This window comes from Paramormyrops kingsleyae, chromosome 19 (assembly GCF_048594095.1).
Source record: "Paramormyrops kingsleyae isolate MSU_618 chromosome 19, PKINGS_0.4, whole genome shotgun sequence".
NCBI classification, from domain to species: domain Eukaryota; kingdom Metazoa; phylum Chordata; class Actinopteri; order Osteoglossiformes; family Mormyridae; genus Paramormyrops; species Paramormyrops kingsleyae.
In genome coordinates, this window is record NC_132815.1 from 16190469 (window position 1) to 16211767 (window position 21299).

The 21299-nt window shown below is 44.4% G+C and overlaps 2 protein-coding genes across 2 annotated transcripts; one reads left to right on the plus strand and one right to left on the minus strand.

Moving 5' to 3' along the window:
- Positions 1-1035: 1035 nt before the first annotated feature.
- Positions 1036-10601, plus strand: tcte1 (t-complex-associated-testis-expressed 1). The gene is made up of 6 exons (XM_023799793.2): positions 1036-1115; positions 1917-2045; positions 3200-3398; positions 4539-5098; positions 6333-6782; positions 8205-10601. The coding sequence occupies exons 3-6, from the start codon at positions 3206-3208 to the stop codon at positions 8409-8411; spliced, it is 1410 nt and encodes a 469-aa protein (XP_023655561.1). The 5' UTR covers positions 1036-1115; positions 1917-2045; positions 3200-3205; the 3' UTR covers positions 8412-10601.
- On the minus strand, positions 8785-20872 carry tmem151ba (transmembrane protein 151Ba). Its single transcript, XM_072702508.1, has 2 exons — positions 18885-20872; positions 8785-14788 (listed from the first exon to the last, which is right to left on the minus strand). Exons 1-2 carry the CDS (start codon positions 18966-18968, stop codon positions 13361-13363), a joined length of 1512 nt encoding a protein of 503 aa, XP_072558609.1. The 5' UTR covers positions 18969-20872; the 3' UTR covers positions 8785-13360.
- Positions 20873-21299: the final 427 nt, after the last annotated feature.

Genomic DNA, 21299 nt, shown 5'->3' on the forward strand with positions numbered 1-21299 from the left:
GGCTGCCAGGCTGCGTGGCATCGCAGCATTCCGGTTTTTACAACCCTCCGCCCTATTTAAAAGGAACCAGCTGTCCCTAAAGATGCCACTCGCAACACAAGGTCCTGCCTCTGCTGTTTTCTGTCCAGGAGGCAGAATCCGGTTTTCTCAGCAGAATTTTACCACCTTTGCCCAAATCGAGCTATTCATCAAAATAAAACGCTCCCCGGGTTTTCTGTAAAATGACAAACGCATCTACTGTATATTAACCGGTTGGCATTAAACATTGCTTCTTTGAAATATGATTAACATGCACATTCTTCCTGCTAATGCATGCATACGTAAAGTGTCCGCATTCCGTGTCACATGCGCCCTCAAATACTCCACCCAGCACTGCGATTGCAGTAAAATCACATTTCAGTAGTCGCTGTAAAGGGAGTCTTAGTCCCCATGCCTATATTAATGAATTGGATAATCTCTTTCCATCACATTTGCTTGCTGTATTCCCGCCATTGAGGTTTAAGAACAGACCCGTCTTTCCATATTGCATTTAGGATTCACATTAGCAGAAATTAGCCGAAATTGTCCTGAAGTGTAATTAAATAATTGTGTAAACTGATCTTCTGGACATCCTAAACCCAGTTCCTCTGTCCAGAAAATGCAAGCCCTTAGGGCATACTGACATTCAGAGTCCTATTTATAGATGATTAAGTACTTTCCTCTAGAAGGCTCTTTTATATGTTTCGATAATTATTTTTCGCACTAGGCCTATATGTTAACATATTTAGAATAAGAATTTATCGTTTTCCGTGTTGTGTTAGAATATTTGCCTTCTTACCTATAAGATTTTGTGTGAATGTTCCCAGTACCTATCTCTCGAAACTGCTATTTATAACCATGACTTAAATCCTAATTATCAGAGCACAGATAATAATGGCGGCGATGCGGCCGTGGAGATAATCGGGTGTGCTCCCCGTAATAACCTTCCCATTCGCCCTGCTCTCGCTGCAGGCTGCTATCAGATTTACTCTGCCAGATGTGTGATAAAGGGAGAGAGAGACACACGTGCATGTGATTCTTAGCAACTGCGAGCGCCAGGCCGTCTTTTCCCATTTACCGTTTATTCAATTAGTGCAGTAAGTATTCAGGATGCGGAGATTAGAGGGAAGGTAGGATCTACGCAACACGCCGCCAAGTTACTGCGCACTTCGCAATTACGCATCCTGGGTATCTAATAAGGAGGGAAGCGACGCGGTCGCTGGGCCAAATCATCGCACCAGACACGGAGCCGTGTGACAAGCCAAACTCAACACACTGCACTGATCTTTATATGTAATGATATGGACAGAGTTTTTCATAATTAATTATAGTGACCAGATAATCCATGTCAGGAAGGACACTTTGAGCTAACAAAGTAGCCTACTTTAAAACTGAAAGACAGCTCTGCTTGGCCGAATAGCTCAGCTTTTCTTGTACTTTGGTTTGTTTCCTTGATTGTGCTTATGTGCTCAGTGCTTATGTGAAATCTTTGGTCCTTTTAATTGAAAAGGTATAGTTTACAAATCCTGTCCAGGCTCAAAGTGTCCTCCCTGACATGGATCATCTGGTCACCCTAACTTCATTGCATGAGTTCAGTCGCGGTCTCAGTTCATTCATTTTTCATTGCACCGGCGATATTTTTGAGTGTAGTGTTACTCACTGAGCTTGGGCCGGTAGGCTTTTAGGGCTGTGACATATGTGTTTTGAAAGCATGACTTTTTCTGCAGTAGAATCTGATCCCGCGGTACCATCACACCACTCAGCCAAATGTCCAGCATTCACCCCCCCAGTATCAGCATCCTTAAACCGTAACCCTCTCCCGATTCAAACGTACCCAGAATCATGTTTTATCCTCATGGCATTATACAAATGCGCCTTGTCTCGGTTTTTTGTGTCAGGACATTTTCAGTTGCCATTGCCCACATGGCCGCAGCTCTATTAATCCCGCAAAGAGCTGCTATTGGTCAGACCTTAGAGTCGGTCGTCAAGGAGACGCTCAGCCCCACAGAAGACAACAAACGCGTGTGGTACGTGCGCCTCTGCCCTGCGGCTTTAGCATTACCTCTCTCTTTAAAATCCACTGTAAAATTTTCACAAAATTTACACGGAAGTACAGGTAGCACTGTTTTCGGGTCTGCTGCTTTTAATGTCTTTAGTTTTCGCAATGGTAACCCTCTCAAAATGCAAAACGCACCTTTTCATGTGAGGAAACTAGGTCTTGCTTGTTGACAGCATTTCAAACTGATTATTACATTTTATTGAAATTACCCGAGAAACACAGACTGATGGGCTGCTGCAAAGTGAGCTTCGCCGTAGTTTAATGAGTGTATTTATGCAGACAGCTGTTTCAGCTCCTTTGCACCGCGGTAAAGACAGTTTCTAATTAACAAATTAGGGATTCCGTTGAATCCGCTGCAGTAACGTGTACATTAGTAAACAGTCGCATTTTTGTTACTCGCGATTCGTGAATTCAGATGACGTCACCCCTATGCAGAAATCAGCCGATAATATAGTTTGCATTTTTATTTTATAGACTGAATAATAAAAAAAAAACGTACAAACGATATAAACAGAATCAGCCAGGCTCATCCTGACCAGTCTGATTTGTGTTTTTTTTTCACAATTCAAATAGGCTCAGTCATTGATAGATAAGTGTGTGTATCAGGCAGGTAGTATGAAAAGAGGCTGTTTTTACACTTAAAGCTCACTAACAATGAAAATACCATAATTTTATTTACGTCTATGGCCACTGGCCATGGCAGCACTAACATAACACGCTTACCTGTGACTGACTGATCTCGTTTGGTCACTATGAGACAGAGGAACCATATAAAGGCTGTCAGGTATTTGGCAGAATATCACCCAGTGGAGGATCCTGGGAAGGGCAAGATGGGCACATGCCCGAGTGGCATCTTACATTTTAACCTTTGTCACACATCCCCTCCCCCAGATTTTACCCAGGGCACCAAGTATGCCCACATCACCTGTGATAACACCAGCAGATTCAGTGCAGAGAAGTATTTGTGATATTAATCTTTAATCAACATATATAAGACATTTTTTATTGTTTTAGTAAACTCTGATGCAACATACAAAACCAGTGATAGGAAGGTCAACCTGAATTGCTCTATGTAGAGGATTTTAGAAATTTGCTCTGTGTCACCGCGACATATCTTTGCAGAAAGGGATGGCAGATGAATTGCAAGGACCAGGGAATTCTGCGCACCAGCTGCAGGGGACGACGCTACCTGTGGGCATGCTTAGCCCTGCGGCAGGACGGAGAACACGGCGGATCATCGCCGAGGACCCGTCCTGGTCCCTGACTGTAGTCCCTCCCCTGACAAAACTCTGCCTGCAGCACATAGTGACAAACTTTGAACGTATGCCTATTGATTTAACATGTTGGATGTAAACTAAAAATATGTTTATTTCTAATTAACAATAAAATTAACAAAAGAGTCATGCATTCCATGAAGAGTTATCACTTAATTTATAATATTTAAAGTCTATTTAAGTGATATACACAGTACTGTGCAAAAGTCTCAGACAGCCAAAGAAAATTATGTTTAAATGATCTTCATGTTAGTGTGAAACTGTGATGTTATGCCTGTCAATGTGTCAGCTTCAAAACCTCTACTAATCTCATCTCGGTATTTGCAGCAATCATCCAAAACACCCATCAAATCCACCCACCTCATACAGCTAATCAATACCTCATTAACTTTTTTAACTAAGTAAATGAATTAATTAAGTGAGCTGGTGGTGAAATTGAATAAATACGCGGAATGGCTGGGGTGCCCCTGAGGAGAGGTTTGGGAACTGAAGCGCTGATCATCTAGCCCTCCTGCAAGACATCAGTAACTTTTAACAGAAGAAATTATTACTCATTTTTTTTTGTTACTCTTAATTTTCATATGTTCTAATGCTGATTTGTGTTTTTTTATTCTGAGCAAAAGTGATTTGCTTCCCAGATAAACAGCTTTGTAGCGCATATAATTGATGTGTTTCTTTTGACTGCCTAAGATTTTTGCACAGTACTATAAGTAAACTGGAAGCTAATATATTGGGAAGCTTGGGTTCCAGTCTTCATGTTCTCCCGTTGTCATGGAATTTTTATAGTTCCCAGTCCAAAAACATCCTAAGGTGAATTGGAGTTGCCAGATTGTCTGTAGCTGTGTTAGTGTGAGTGTGAGTATAAGTGTGAGTGTGAGTGTGAGTATAAGTGTGAGTGTGTGTGCCTTGTGGTGGGTTGGCGCCCCATCCAGGGTTTTTTCTTGCCTTGCAACAATAGTCTCTGGACCCTCCAACCCTGCATAGGAGAAGCAGCTAAGGAAAACGAATAGATAGATAAAGTAACCTAACCTTATGACAAATTATTAAATATAAATTAACCGCAAAATCTCAGGATTCCAGGCTATTGAGGTCTATAAGTCAAGCAGAATATGGTTGATTTCAAGCACAATAGCAGCAGCGGTTTTTGATATGTTTGGTGGTTCCTTCTTTCCGCTTTCACCCTGCAGGTAACCCCATCCTCAACGAGCTTCTGCCCAGCCACAGAGCACCGGTGCTGGAGATGCTGCCTCCACAGCTGCCCCTGAATGTGACGGCCGGCCTGGTCGATGATGAAGGCTACTGGCAGAGGTGCTGTGTCCAGCGATGGCCCGCGTGCGACGTCTCCGCGTACGGCCACAGTTGGAAGCGCATGTACCTCGAGCGACACCTGGAGAATGCCATCGAGCTCTTTGTGCCAGATGTCACTGATCTGAGGTCGGTGTTGGGCCTAGTCCCACTGAGCAAAGACTATGTGCGGAGGTTGAATATCTCCCAGCTTTTACCCCCTATTAAGGAGCCAGAGGAGGACGACGGCTCGGACTCAGGCAGTGACACGAGCTTCAATGGGCCCTCTTTGGACCACTTCGATTTTGGGGTCCTGCTGGACAAGCTCCCAATGTTGGAGGAGCTACACCTGGTCTATGGTGTCCATGGCTGTGGCATGAACTTCAACTGGAATTTGTTCGAGTTCACCTACCGTGACTGTCAGGCTTTGGGCGTGGCTTTAAAATCATGCCTTACTTTGAAGGTGAGGAGCTGCGTAAAATGGTGTTTCCGAACCCGGTCCTCAGGGACCCACAGAAGGTCCATGTTTTTGCTCCCTCCCAGCTCTCTGCTGGGCTATTAGATACATCTGTGAGGGAGCAAAAATGTGGACTGTCTGCAAGTCCCCTTGGACTGGATTGGGAAACATTGGTGTTCAAGTTATAACTACAAATAACTACATCAGTTAATGCCATCTATCTGCTGTTTTCATTATGTGCCGTGTTGAGGGGGCCCGATCGTAGACGCGGGGTTCAGTGGTTTCCAGCCTTAGCGCCTAGCTCCAGAACAATCGTTTGTGGTTTCACTTTCATTTCGGTTTATTTTCTGCCTGTAGGTCTGGTGGTGTAACGGGGTATTCAAGGCTGCAAGCCGGACCCCTAATAAACTAGCCAGCCAGCTTGCAGTGCAGCCTTCATATCTGATGAAAGACAAATTGCCTTGTACTGTTGAGAGTTGTGGAGGTAGAACTAGGTCCGTTGTACAATAGGCACACCATCCATGAGCTCAGATTAATGGAAAGTCTCTCTGCCCTTCAGATGTAATATATCCTCCTGTACACTAGGGATTCATCAATTTGAATCGGATACTATAAACTTTGCATTTGTACTGTATTCTCATTACTGGAATATAATCTTGCCCTTCAGCCAATGACAGTGACTGGACCAAAGAATCATCATTTATCAGGGATAGACTCCGAGCACGAGGCATGGGGATGACCCACTTTTGGCACGGAGCAAGCCCGAGCCCGATAAACACGACTCAGCACTGGAGGGGCCAAGCCTGACACTCAAGCTGAAAACTGACTGCTAATGCTGACCAGCTGGCTGTAATCGGGGTTAAGTGAACTGCAAGTATTGTGAGGCAGCTGGTCTGAGGCACAGTGGCTGGCAGGAGGGCTTCCCGCCATGTGATTGGTGTTTCTTGCACCGTGTGGGGTTTATAGGCTATGTGCAAACATTCACAGGCCAATTATAGTGTCACATCATTGTCCATTAACAACAGAACGAACAACAGAAGAATCCTTGTGCTCTATTGTCTGGGGATGCAGTTTGCTGTAAAATAATTCATTGCAGAAGGAAGTCTGCCTCCACGTGACATCACTTTTCTGTCAGGTTCATGGTCTGCTTTCAAATGTCATTCATTTTTAAACAGTACAAAGCATTCATTCATTCACTGTACAACCCACAGTACAATACTATTTGTCTGTCTGTCTAAAGGTGTTCAGAATCCACCAGAGCAAAGTGGACGACGAGAAGTGCCGCTTGCTCGTGAAATGCTTGCTGGACCACCCTTCCTTGCGGGAGCTCGACCTGTCCCACAACCTGATTGGAGACGGGGGGGCCCGGGCTGTGGGCAAACTACTGAACCGGAGCAAGCTAGAGAGGCTGAACTTATGCGACAATGCAGTGTGCGGTGCGGGCGGCCAGGCCATAGGCCACGCGCTGCTCGCCAATGGCGTGCTGACGCATCTCAATCTCAGGCTCAACCGGCTCAGGGATGAGGGGGGGCGGGCCATCACTCAAGCTCTCTTATCGAACAGGACTCTGGAGTTCTTACACCTGGGAAGCAACCAGCTGACTGAGGCCACAGCTACAGTCCTGTCACAGGTCTTTGTTCAAAACAGCATCTTGGAAACTGTCAATCTTTCCTGCAACAGGCTTGGGGTGGTAAGTACCAGGGTTAGGAGTACTTTAATGTGTGTGCATGTGTGTGTGTGCGAGGAGGTTGACCTATCCTTATGGGGACACAATGTCCCCATAACGTGATAAATATCCGTTTTTTTTCCCTTATGGGGACCGGTTTCCTGGTCCCCATAAGGGAAAACTCTATTTTATAAAAATCGGTGACTGCTATGAAAAAACTAAAAATTCAAAAACGGTTGTATTTTGTTTGGTTACTTATGGTTATGGTTAGGGCAGGGTAGGGGTTAAGGTTGTCATAGTTAGCGTTAGCATTTTTCCCATTGAAATGAATGATCGGTCCCCATAAGGATATGTTTACCCTACATGTGCGTGTGTGAATGTGTGTGTGTGTGTGTGTGTGTGTGTGAGGTAATGTGCCCTGTAATGTGTATGCAAAATACTGGGTGGAACTATGAAGCATTGAAACCTCAGGTGATGTATTGCTCAGCCGGTTGAAATATTGTGCCAGTGATCAGAAGGTTGCTGGTTCAGATCCAGTGGCTGGCAAGGGGGTCTGGCTTAAGCTCATCACAATCAATGCAAAGCAGTGGGTCTCGCAGGTAACACATGAAACTTGACACCTATGCTAATATAACATTTTAAGAGGGGTAATGAGGAGTTAAGCGTGTGTGAAATTCAGTGGTTTTACATTGTATTTTTGTACTTCAAATCATGTTAAGCCTTTTGACGTTAACCATATTGATTCATAAGATGCATTATTGGCTGGGTCCAGATTAACTTGCGGTTCGGTCCAGATCTGGGACGCGGTCTGGACTTTGAGAATCCCTGCAGCACAATTTCTTCTATGTATCTTGTGTCAGCCGAAGCACTAAGCTTAGCACATTTGAACATTGCTAAACTGAGGACCATTCCCTCTTAGTTTCAAACCTGAAAACTGACTGTAACTCTCTGATTAGGAGGGTGGAGAGTCCAGAAAGTTCCCACTGGAAAGTGTGAAACAGCAAGTTGCCATTAAGCCCCCACATCAGGATACCAGAACATCTCATTCAAACAGACACAAAGAGTGCATATTAACTGCATCCACATTTACTATTTTGTGGATTTCCCCAGAGAGCTTATTGGCTGTGAATGCTAGTTAAGGGTAAATTATTAGCTAGTTTTTCAAAGATTTCTTCGTTTATTTTTGTGACAACTAAATATAGACTCCCAGCGACTCTGAAGCCTTTGTGTAATTAATATGAGTTATTGTACAAATTCTTTATTACCTTACAAGTATCCGTATCAAGTGTTTCACAGCTTCAACGGATAGCATAAAAATAAAAGATTATTTGTCTCTCATATAGCTGACTGCTGAGACTGTTTATAGATCCGTTTCGTTCAAAGCTGTAGGTTTATAGTCTTCAGTGACACTGATGTATGTTTGTCTCTTGCGGGTTTGTTTTTAAGGAGGGAGGGAAAGCCCTTGAACAAGGCCTGATGTGTAACGGCACCGTTTTGGCGTGTGACCTTCGCCTGACTGAGGTCAGCCTGGAGAGTGAGGGTCACGTCAAACAAATCCTGCAGGAAAACCAGGTGAGAGCCAGGATGACGAGGATCCGGAGTCCGGCTTTTCCAGGGACCCCTGCTGAGGTCCCTTTATCTCAGAACCAATAGATTTTGTACAACTTTCATTCTCACAGTAAAATGTAGGTGAATGAATACAGAGTACAAGTGTCCAAGCTGGGATTGAACAAGATAAATATCACATTATGTCTGCTTAGTACATTAGCTATTACATACAGTATATCTTAATTACTGTCAGTTATTTGTATGTTAGCATAATGTCTTTAGCTAATTTCAGAGGTTCCTGGTTTATTAATTGTCAATTTAAAGTCTTCAACAGCAGTAAATGTTTGTATGAAGGAAATGAACTGATAATAGATATCAGATGTGTCGGAAAGTGCTATCGGCTGAGATATTGTCAAGTAAAACTGGACACGCAAAAACAAGTACATAACACAGTGAAACGATACGTTTGACACATTCCAACTGAAAACGTGATGTTTTATTCAGCCTTTTTGTAATGTTGGTACACAGATTTGGTTCTTAATCTTTGTAACTGTATATATGCAACATAAAGGCAACATTGTGAGTGGTAATATACATAAAGATTAGGTTTTCCAGTCTTTTACATTTATAACTGTAGGATCATTACACACCAGACTAGCGAGTTACCTCATCTACAGAGTATAAAATATGTTCTGACTCCTGCAGTTTCAGGTAAAACATTGATCTTCTGTACACTTATACCAAAAATGTATTTGGAGAACTTGAGTTGGATATTGTGGCATTTTGTTGAATGTAATTATACTTTTACACACTGCTATGAATATGGCTAACCTATCACGGTTCACTGAGATCATGTTTATTAAAGTAATTTAAGAGTCACAGGCCGACTGTTCTCAGGCGAGGGTCCCCCAACTGTCTAACTGGATAACGTTTACAGAGTGGCAGGTGTGGTTCTGGAACATTCCACAGTCACATTCCCCTTTGAACAACATGTACAACATGGTCCCATAACATTCCACGGTCACAATCCCCCTCCACGCAACATGATTCCAGAACATTCCATGGTCCCAATCTGTTCCATACAACACGTATAACATGATTCCAGAACATTCCATGGTCACAATCCCCTCCGTACAACATTTGATCATAGTGGTTAAAAGTTCCCAGTGCAACACGAACATTCTTACAATCCGTCTGCTCCAGCGACGAGTATGAAGAGTGCACCTTCATGGGAACATGATAAGCAATGCTGAAACCGAACAGTGCTGTCCCGTGTATATATATTCAGATTATAAAGCACCAGATGTATACAGCTGAATTATGTTATGTACATGTACAGTATTTTCTCTTTTTGGAAAAATTCTTGGAGACTTTTCAGATGTACATGGATACAAACTGCTTGAATAAACCAGATACCCACGGCTCATGAGTAAAGGCAGCACTCCATTGCGCAGGTGAGACATTCACCAGCACATAAAAAGTCTGCTGCCCCGTCTGTTCCTGCATCCCCAGATTATTTACAGGGGGGAAAATGCAGCTTTTCCAAATAAGTCCCACATCATGGCATTATATAAAACACAAAGAAATTAGTTTTTGCAAACCTCTGACAGCAACATGAGTGTTAACAGTCATCGTTTTCAGCCTCTTCACTCGTTAAATAAATGTGTGAAATATACTGTTATTTGTTACTTTCTCAATTTCGTTTAATCACAACGGCATTTGGACATAATTTTATTTCGACGTTTTGGATTAACTACTTCATTAGAGCCATTTTTCTTAAACCCGGGACCCCAATTAAAAACAAATCACTTTTACTAATGCGTCATCAAATAAATAAGAACTAAGGACCAGGAGGGCTGTAATATTACATCCTCCAGGGGGAGGAATATTTATTGCTCCACATAGGGGGAGGGGCCTTTTCTTTCTCATTGGATATCATTTAATGGTTGCGCAGTTTCCTAACTCTGAGTGGTAAATCAGCATACTCGTGTGTCTGATATGCCCAAGGCGTGTAGTTAATCGAAGACTCTGCATGATCGGTGCGTGACATTCTTTAGCTCACGGAAAGCTCTAGACCTCCTGTAGTTTGATTGGTATGATGTCAGCAGCAGAGGAGCTTTGGGTCCCCTGAGTTTTGCATCATAAAAGTCAATCGAAAGGTCATTTATTCAGAAGGTATTAGAGTCTGTTACAGGACAGACTGAAGCATATACACTGTAAACGTAAAAGACCGTCGGGCAGGAACGCGATGGGTGAGGCGGTTTCTTGGCTGAACTCCTGAGACTCTTGCATAGTTATGCACCGTAAAAAAAATGACCAGGTACTGAGTGCCTCAGTCCTCTCACTGACCGCTTTGATGCGTTTCAGATACATGTAGATGTGGGTTTTGATAGTTTGTACGATCACATCACAATTACAGGGTTACAGCGCTGGAAAAAAGGGAGCAGAAAAAAACAGTATTTACCTTCAGATATTCTTATAATCAGTCTGAAAAGTGGACTTGAAAATATCTCAAAGTATACAAACTCAAAGACAGGTCACACACAGCTAAATTCACTGGGAAATTCATAACGAACACACTCGTCAGGTTTGGGAAAACAGTCAGGAAAATAAATGATTAAAAATCCTTTGAAATCTATACATTCCTATACAACCTGGTTCATTCCTGAGGTTACCGGGGTATGTACGGTGACAGAACTGAGTTATGGAGGTTTCTTTTTACTGTGAAAATGTATGAATTGGTCATGGATTCAGCTACCAAAATTATTGGCTTTAAATGAACTAAATGAATTAAAATTGAATGTCCAGATGTTTCTGGGGGTGAGTTTCTAGCAATCACTGCTTGGGGGTGTCGATTCAACACACTTGTGAATATGACAGTTGACAGGCTCAGGAGGGCTTGTGCTAGGTGGGAAAGTGGTGAAGTTTGTCTTTGATGATTCAATAAAAATTGTATGAAGCAGTGCCATCAACTCCTTAGGCGACATTGGTGGCCACATAGGAACCACATGGGCATCAAGTGGTACTGATATGAAATGTACATTTTGGAAGTTTGCTTTTTTTAACTGATTCAGTCGATTGTATTTTTAGGCTGCATCAAACTTTCAGTTCCTCCATGACGCCCAAGCTTTTATTTAACTGCAGTACGGCTGACTTACAAGCTGGTCAAATGCGTTCGCAGCTGAGCATTTGTTCGATGAGGCCCCCAGGCACTTCAGTGACTGAAACGAGGTAGCAGACAAAAGGAGGAATGAAGCTCTATAATGGGTCGAGCGCATGACACAGCCTGGTTAATCGCGTTGATGGTGAATGTCATGTCTGAGGACAGAAAACAGTTTTAAAAAGAACAGCAAACGTTTGGATTCTTTCTCGGTTTGTAAACATCAGTCCTGTAGTGCTGTGGACCGAACCACTAATTAGCTTGACATTTGTCGTAACAGTTGCTGTTGTTGTTAGTAATTCATTGCTAAAAACCTTTGTTATTGTCAGAGGGCTTTTTAAAAAATATATCAAGACCCGTGCCAGAGCCTTCCTTTATGGAAGTGGCCGCGTTCATGGAGAAAGCAAACATTCCGCATCACCAGGAATTCTCTTTGAAGTTTTTGTGTCCTTTGGCGTCCCTTACTAAATAATTCACCGTACCAAGCAGAGTGCTATAAATAGATGGGCAGGAAGGATAAGAAACATGACTGCATGTCTTCATATTTTACATTCCCTACGTTCAGTTACTTCCGGAGTTAGTGTGACACTTTTGATGTCTCCTGTTACCTTTTAGACTCTGTATGCCCTTAAAAGAGAAAGTGGCATCACATGATCACATTGAGGGGTGTGATTGGCTCCAGACAGGTTCCTGAAAAACTGACAGACACCCACTTGACACAACAAAAAAAAAAAAAAAAAAAGGAAATTCCACCATTGTTTAAAGCACTCGCAAAACCAACTTTGCTATTGGTGAAAATAACTAGTTAGCAGAAGCAATTTACAAAAACAACTTCATAATATTGTCTCAAATCTGCTAAAAAAAATAATTTCAAAAGTCAAAAATATGATTTTTTTTAAATAAATATCCAGAGGTCGATTATTTTTCAGATCATTGGTAGGCTGTAACCGTGGACGGTCTGATCGCTTCCTAAGCAATCTTTAGCGAAGGGTCACCAGCCGCAAGAGGCTACAATTTCCACAAGTAACAACACACTTTAAAAAAACAAAAGACGGAAACCTAATAGCGGCGTAGGAACCCAAAGTCCTAAAGTGTGATTTTGTGCAGAGGGGGAGCCGATGGCAAGATGTTATACCGTAGCAGGACGGAGGATATGTAACGTGGCTAGCTGTGCTAATTCATCTGTTACGATCATTACCGTCACCCAACAGACTTCTTATGCTGGTCTGCGACATTGCGTTAACGGCGAGCCGCTGGCGGTACATTATCGAAGAAAGTGAGCAAGCTTGTGGACACATGACGATCCAAAGCATGGTCACATGACCGTGCGATGCTTACGGCGCTGAAAAAACAGCTGTGCGGTTGCAGTCCTTTGTAGTGGAGACCTCTGCCCAATTTGACCTCTGACTTCATTCCCAGTTAATTTGTTCGTTGATGATCGTAAACATTGTATTCCCTCGCTGAACCTTTATTAGAAAAGAGTCAAATTCAGCGACTGAATCCCTAAATTAATCTTTGTTCCAGTGCATTGTTTTTAAAGATTATTGCCTTTAATTCCACAAGTTCATGTTGGCGTTTAACCCTTTACCTTCCCAAGTAGGTTTAGTTTCTGTTTAATGCATTGTGAGATTAAACCTGACACCTGTCCTTCGCTGTCAGTCAGGGTTCTGGTTAAACAGAGCGATCCTGGGAGGACACAGTCATGGATGAGCAATGATCGAGTGAGTTATGAGTGACCCCAAAGGCTGAATCATCCCACAGGCGTCTAAGACGACACTTATGGGAAAACATCTCAAGGATGGGAAGGCTCGACTTCAATGCTTCGTGCCCTAGGAGACATTCCGGGTTGACGTCCCCTCCCCCCTAATACTGCTCCTTCCTGAAATCCCAACCGTCACAAGGAGGTCTCCACGCAGGAGCCATTGCGGTGCAGTGACCGGTGGTTATGGTTCAGGCAGCCCTCGTCACGGTGCACGATAAGCACGGGGAAGAAGAGCGCGTCCTGGTAAGCGGGTGGGCTCTCCTCGCCGGCGGCCCGGCCTGACAGGCAGCGGCTGCTCTCGGCGGGGCAGCCCTGCTCGTTGAGGCTGCCGCTCTGGCTGCGCCAGAAGCAGCTGCGGCGCGAGCCGTAGAGCCGGCCGAGCGAGAAGCGGCTGGCGCTGAATGGCAGGCGCGGGCTGCCGTGGCAGATGCTGAGCGCGCTTCGCGAGAAGATGGAGGAGCTGCTGATGGTGCGGTGGCAGCGCTCGCAGTTCTGCCGGTAGCCGCAGACGGTGTAGCCGTTGCAGTTGGACAGCTGCGCCAAGTCCATGAGCATGGCCTCTGAGTAGCTAGGCACCAGCTGCTGGTTGGAGCGGATGTGCCACTCCAACTCGGTGCTGTCCACCGTATTGACGCGGGGGATGCGGCGGCAGAAGGGCCGCTCATCGGACGGCGTCACGGGCACGTAGTCGAAGCCAAACAACTTCTCCACGTGGTAGTGCACGTAGGCCGTGCGGTACTCCGTCAGCACCCGCAGCGGCCAGGAGAGCGTGAGGAAGGCGGCCGCCCAGAACACGCAGTGCGACACGTACCACGGCAGGTGGTCAGGGTCCGAGAATGCCAGCACGTACTCCTTAAAGTCGACGTTCTTGAGGTGCATGCCCTCCCGGGCCTCCATATAGTCATCCAGGCCCTCGTTCTCTGTGAAGAACCGGGCCCGCTGCGTCAGGTATGAGTTTTCCGACTCAACGTTGGCGAAGCTGAAGCACTTGGTGAAGCGCAGCTTGGTGACGGGGAAGCTGTCCAGGCCCAGCAGCTGTTTGGAGATGTCCTTGACGCCGCAGTTGCCGTAATCAAACTCGGCCTCGGCCACGTGGGTGTTGACGCGCTCGTGGTACACCTGCGTGGTGGTGTAGGCGTCACCGTTGCGGTAGCGCGTGACCTGCCGCGTCCGTCGCACGTAGTGGTAGCTGATGGCCTTCCACCAGATGCAGGGCGTGGCCTGCCGCATGCGCTGGATGCGCTCGCACACGCTCGACACGTCCACCTTGTACTGCAGCTCGTTCCTGGTGTAACAGTGCCAGCACTCCACCAGGTAGACCACGTAGAGCATCACTAGGAAGGCCAGCGGGATGTAGATGTAGCCGTTGGAGCAGGGGCTGTCGTGGTACATCATGGACTTGCCCTTGTAGGCGCTGTCAAAGGTGAGCCGGGTCACCTTTGTCACGTGACACCATGTCATGGCTCCCACGCAGCTGTACATGAGCATGGAGAGCAGCAGACATTTCCAGTGTGACTCCCGGCACAGTGCCTTGCTCAGGGACTGTTTCAGAGGCCGCTGCTGCTCAGCGAGGGGCGGGGGAAGGGGGGGAAGGGGCATAACAGACAGCAAACGAGAGCGTTAGTGGTCACTCGGAGATGCAAGAAGCCCAGGCAGCTCGTTTAGCTCGTCTCGACTGTACGGCAACTAAGCGAATCTTAAGCGTTCCTGGCGATGAAATTTGCGAAACACAAATGGGATGTGACTCGACATCATTCAGATGAAGCTGAGGTTGTAATGGGGAAGGTGCGATTCCCTCTTACTGCTGAAAGAACCGCTGCCTCAGGGAAGGGGACTGTCAGTCGCTAATTAATGTCTACCTCTTAATTGTATATTGCGTCTTTTATAAATGATGATGATTATATTTAGGCTGAACGCTTTCCATAAGTGAAGGCCCTCGATGTTATTTTTGTGCTGCTCCTTCACCTCCTGTCACCGTGCAGCTTAAGTAATAATTAGCAGAGCGTGGCGAGGGCCGCGGCTTTGCACGCGACTGCCACTGTGAGGCGCCAAAGGTGACAACTACTTCCTTCCTATTAAATATTAAGCATTAATTTGACTCCGCGCCCTCATATCTTATACATGAACACTGGTGGCCACGTGCTCCTCCTCACATGGCGCGGTGGGAAATGTGCACGTCTGTCTCCCTGTGGCACGCAGACACCCAGGAGATGTTTTCAAGCAAAATACAGATGAAAAAGCACAACACAAACCTCCTTTTAAAAAGTTATAAGAATAGCATAAATAATCTTAATAATGCTATCAAAAATAATTATAACCAATTATTATTATAGTACTGATCACTATTATAGTACTGATCATCCTATCAGTCTCTGTGAAATGATGCAGCCTTCTTTATACTCAGTGCTCACAACGTGTATGCGTGTGTTTTATGACCTCCACGCGTTTTATGCATCGATTCCGTGCATCGTGAGGAATTATCGCTACGCATACGTGAGATGCAGTACCACCAAAAAATCGGGGTGGCAGTATGGTCACCTTTTGTCTCAAGGCTATACGAGTGGGGCAGTGGCACTCTAGTGGTTAGGGAAGCGCATTTTTGATTGGAAGGTTGCTGGTTTGAAGCCCCGATTAGCAAGGCAGCCCTCCTCCCTCCCCAGCACCGTTTCCTGGGTGCTGAATTAGCTGCCCACTGCTATTTAGCAATGTCACATGTTGGTTAAATGCAGAGGATGCATTTCATTGTTGTGTATTGTGGCATGTCAACAATTAATCACTTCACTATTATCATTTGTTATAGTTACTGTAATGGCTGTTCTTACTGGTATTATTACTGTTGTTGTTTTTCATATACATTTCATTCATAATTCCTTACTTAAGGCTCCATGGCCACGACCATTAGAATTGACTCCCAGTATAAAGCGAGAATTGAGCTGGATCTTTAATCTTGTCGTGGATCCACAGGTACTTCAATGACTGTGTGGTTCGGAGTGTGTTATACGGCAGTTAGCTGGGGGCCCAAGCCTGGAGGGAGGGGCAGGGCACAGCCCAGAGGCCCAGGCACTGCGACAGCCCCATAAGCCATATTGCAGATGGAAACTCTCAAAAAAAAAAAAAATCTCCACTGCAAAAATGTTGCAAAAAGTGACTAATACGTGAACTCAAGATGAAACAATGTTGTGCATGAAGGATAAATGTGCACTGCCCCCCCCCCCCAACAACATATGCAGGGAGGGACCTACTGGTAGGGCTTTTGTCTCGCTACTGGCCTGGTCTGTCCAAAGCTGCCTGCTACTGGAGCCACTGCCTTCATACACAGTGTTACTTCAGGAATGGACATGGTGCTAAGGCTATCTGATGAACCATAGAACCCCCCCCCCCCCCCAAAAAAAAAGGAAAACAGGAGGGCTGTCGCTAAACCTTTAGTTACTGTCAAAGTAACTAACGGTTAACTTCCCTAATTCAAAGTTTTTCTGCTGAGTCCATATGCCCCAACCTTGGTAGTAATTTAATAGTTTTTATATATACTGAAAGTACCAAGGAATTCATTTTGTTTATTATGCTAAACTAAATATCTTATGCAGTCAGTGGAAATCAAAGTACAGATGCCTGGGTGGCCTTTAGACAGTGTCCGCTGTGTTTTGGCTTCACTACATAATAGCCTAATTAGCATGGGGTCTCAGATGTTCCAAAAGAGAAATGACTTAAATATTATCCATCCATTTCCCAACCAGTCACAGGGGAGGGGAGGGGTTGCTGGAGTCTATCCCAGGCAGTACTGAGCACGAGGCTGAGGTACACCCTGGACAGGATGGCAGTCTCTCGCAGTGAGCATTCACACAGTCACACTCAAAGGGTAATTCAGAGATACTGATCAGCTTGACCGCATGTTTTTGGAGTGCGGGAAGAAGCCAGAGTGCACAGGGAAAACCTGCCCAAGATGGGGGGGAAAAGCCAATTCCACACACAAACAACAGAGGCGGGATTAGAACCCACAACACTGGAGGTGTGAGACACCAGAGCTACCCTGCTGTTCCCACTTAAAGATACTATTTTTTTTAATACAATTTTTTATATTTTGAAACTTTTAAAATAAATGTATTAAAATGAAACAGTAAACAATGTGATATATAGATTAGGTAGTCTTTTTATTGAAACACCCAAATGAAAAAATAGAGGCCGCATAATTAATTGTCATTTTGTAATTATCATCATCATCAATCATCATCATCATAAAAATGTAATAAAGTATGTGCTTAATGATAAATGTACTGTAGATTTCCCTTGAGTGTAAATTGTTACGGGCTATTGAAAGGCATGTTATATGTATGTGATATGCATGTTCAGAGCAGAACACGTGCTTCGCATGTGACACAAGGCGACGTTATTAGCCTCTGGAAATGGACTCAACGATCTTATTTGATGATGGTGAACAAGCATTCGTATTGTCATGTTGCACCATGTGTGCAGTCTTTCACAGACGACGTCTTTAGTGTTAACCTGAAAAAGCTGTAATCAAGGAACGGAGTGGGGAAAGACTTGGGAGTCCAGCTTATGATTTACACCCTAATGTACAGTTTCCTGTGGCTGAAATGTTGAATAATACCACATCTCCATGCAGTTATCAGCCTGCCTCACCTCCAAAGGAGGGGACGTCGCTGCGCTATTTTAGGAGTCTTTGTGCTATTTTCTGACAACATGCTGGATTTCGTGGTCTGCCCATGACAAAATGCTATAATTTGGATTTCTTACCCATTTAGATACAGGGCCAGGTAAAATGTTTTGATAAAATTATGCAATTTAGTGCAGTTGCCAGATCATTGTAACTACGATGATTCCTAACTTGGAACAAAATTTATTTTGAGTGCTTAATATCCAGCATGTCATAAATGAATGTTATGATTTAGATGTTGAAATTCCAGACAGGCTTTTTTAAAAACGACGAGCTTTTGTCACCTGCCCGGACAGATGTACGGTGCCCTGTGTTTGACATGCAGATGCCCGGCAGGACATTTTTGTCTGTCTGTGTCACATGTCTCATTTGAATATGTTGAATATGTGAATGCCGCACCCCACTAACGGTGAGATAAGTGACATGTGCGATAAACAACATTCTTATATTACGGGACGTTTTGCAAGTCAAAACCTATAGCTTTCCACTTAAATAACGACTAATGAAATGCAGTAATAAAGAGCCCGATTTTGCACTAAATCACAATTTTCATCTCTCATATTCCGATTAACGACGAACCACGTTAAGCTCCAGTGGCATTGCTCACATTAATGTCGTTATTAGGCTGTCCCTTACCCTTTTTAGAAGAACCAGCGTATTCAGTGTCGTGCATTTCACTGGCTTTAGCCTCAGAAATTGTAAACCACATAACATCGTCTCACACACACGTACTTCCACGGCATCTCACAACCTTTGTTTACCTTGCCCATGCCCTATGATTAACAGACAGGGCCGTTTTGATCGCAACTACAGTGAACACGCACACGCAGCGCTTGATTGATCACTCATTAGATTTAACGATTAACGTTTAAGTGTGTGATTGTGGGCTTAGAGTAGCTTCCAGTTTCTATTTCAACTTGAGGCTTTACGCGTCGCCCGGCAGGAAATGGGACGCGGGGCTGTAGGTGCGGGGTTTGCTCTTACCTCCTCCCGGGGGCTGTCCGCATCCTCCTCGGGAACCGTGGTGGTGCTGCTTTCACTGGCTGTTGCAGCTGACGCTGGGGACATGGTGATGGTGCTGGAAACGATGGGGCATGGATCACCTCAAGAGGAACCAGGTCCGAATCGCAAAATAACAAAAACACGCCGGTCATCATCCAAGCCAGCCCTCCCCTAAGCAAACCACAAACGCTCAAACGTAGCCGGTCGACGGCTCGCCAGGATCCGGCTGCTCTCCGGTGTCTCTGGGTCGATCTGAATTTGCTGCATGGCTACGTGTGACTTAAATGCAAACCCGAAAAATGCACTCGGTCCAAACATCCTGCACGACTTTACGGTGCAAGTCGCTGGAAAGAAAATGGTTGTCGAGATGGACCATCAGGGAGGGCGCTGGCGTCTCAGCAATCTTTACCCATCGACTATGAAAACGATCATAAAAAAACACCCTCAGTCACAGCCTGGACCGAAAAGTCATCAATGATTTATGATGTAATGACTGACGACGTGGGACAGTAGCGCCGTTTATACACCCTACCCGTCGATGTGGAAAGGATACGATTTTAGATCCATTCACTTATCAGTGGCATGGCGCGGGTATTGTAATCCTCTGCAGGTAACAGCCTCCACAGGGCTTATGTGAGATGTTTCTCCGTCCTCCTCATCTCCGCTGGGAGGGGTGCATGACCTTGTCTGTGCGCCTTGCCTTCTCAACGCAGCCGGGAATATGAGTACAGCAACGTTCAGTGATGCCAGTACAGTGAAAAGGCTTGTAAGAGAGAGTGAGAGCTGTAAACAAAACCTCATCAATACAACATGCTTTAAAAACGACTATACTAAATGTATAGTGGATTATTTTGCGTAAAACGCAGAATTAATTAATTGATTGATTTAACGTCAATTCATGGGTATAAGCAAAAATTTTGGTCAATGGCACATTTTATCTGTCCTTGTGGTTTTGCAAAATGCAACGATTAAATTCTTCAGTTTCAAACGACTGATTTGCATCGGCTATTTTTGTCGGGAAGGATGTGAACTTGATACCATGGTGGCAGGGAGACTGCAGTGGGATGGGCTCCAAAATGCTGGTTAAGATAGGAAGTTGGTGCAAACACACCTGAGCTCACAGTCGGCGTAAAATTGCCAAAAGGAGAAATGCTTTCGTGTTTTTAAATGAAAGACATTTTCACACCGTAGGGTAGAAGAACGAAGCAGGTGGCCAATCTGATCACAGGCACAGATAGCTATTTACCAAATTTACTTTACATAGCCTAACAGCGTCATTCGTGTGAGATGAATCGACGACTGAATATAAATTACTGATGTCTGGGCCAATATTTCACACAGACTTAAATTCATTTAGGTAAATAAGGATTGTGCACGTAAGGATGCATTTACTCAAGTGTTAAAGTCTTAAATGACTCATTGGACCATTTACCGAATTTAAATATGCTGATTGTTAAGAGTTAATTATGGACATAATCCAATGCTCCTCGAACGATTTATTTATAGTTGATGAACACTCCTTATTCAAAGTGGACGATTTAAGAGCTATTACGACACATAGCGGTTGGCTCTCACTGCCAGGCAGATAAATTCCTAAGTGTATTTTCAGTGACACCTTCTTCTGGAATCCAATAATCCCATAATAAAGTAACAACCAAATCGTTAATGTGACATTCTATCAAGTGAACAATTACATTACACTGCTTGAGGAATTCTATAGTTAGATATTGGGAACACCGTCCACCCATAACCACCTAATTTCGTCGATTCGCCTAATATGAATAATAGCCAATTAAGTTAAATCAGTATGTTATCCAGAGGCTACTGTCGTGCCACCTTTCTGCATCTTAGCGTCGTCGATTTGCCGTCGGCAGGTATAGGCTACATTAAGTCAGGCGGAAACTGACATTTATATTAAACCAAGTGGGAAATAGGCGCCCCCGTGTGGATATTTATAATAAACAATAATAATAATAATAATAATAATAATAACTAGAAACTGCAAGCAGTTACGAAAGGGTCCAAAGCGTAGGATGATCGGACTGGTAGGACAGTAGAGGAATAAGGGCAGAGATCCGGCGGCCATGGTAGTAGACAGTCAGAAAGAATTAGTCAGCCATAACATGATGGAGATTCAGCGTAGGTCTAATGAGATATGACTATATATGTTCCTGGATTTGGCATGACATTGTGAATTTGACTGACAATAAAATTTAAGTGTAGAACAAGTAGGTCAGGAGATATCGACCAAAACATGTTGTGGGGCGCAACGGCGCCCCCCTCTGACTGACTGGGATGGGTCGGAGAGGCTAAGTAGTGGGTAGGAATAGGAATCTTATTGCCAAATTTGGTCGGCCTAGGACTTACGGTTTAGGCTGGGCATTCAGTTTTAGGGAA

What these genes read in the sequence shown, in the direction of transcription:
- tcte1 (XM_023799793.2), top strand. Translation starts at nt 3,206, where the DNA reads ATGGCAGATGAATTGCAAGGACCAGGGAATTCTGCGCACCAGCTGCAG. An exon ending in AATCATGCCTTACTTTGAAG is followed by an intron (nt 5,099 to 6,332) that starts GTGAGGAGCTGC and finishes GTCTGTCTAAAG; the next exon opens with GTGTTCAGAATCCACCAGAG. An exon ending in CCTGCAACAGGCTTGGGGTG is followed by an intron (nt 6,783 to 8,204) that starts GTAAGTACCAGG and finishes TTTGTTTTTAAG; the next exon opens with GAGGGAGGGAAAGCCCTTGA.
- tmem151ba (XM_072702508.1), bottom strand. Translation starts at nt 18,968, where the DNA reads ATGTCCCCAGCGTCAGCTGCAACAGCCAGTGAAAGCAGCACCACCACG. An exon ending in CGGACAGCCCCCGGGAGGAG is followed by an intron (nt 14,789 to 18,884) that starts GTAAGAGCAAAC and finishes CTCGCTGAGCAG; the next exon opens with CAGCGGCCTCTGAAACAGTC.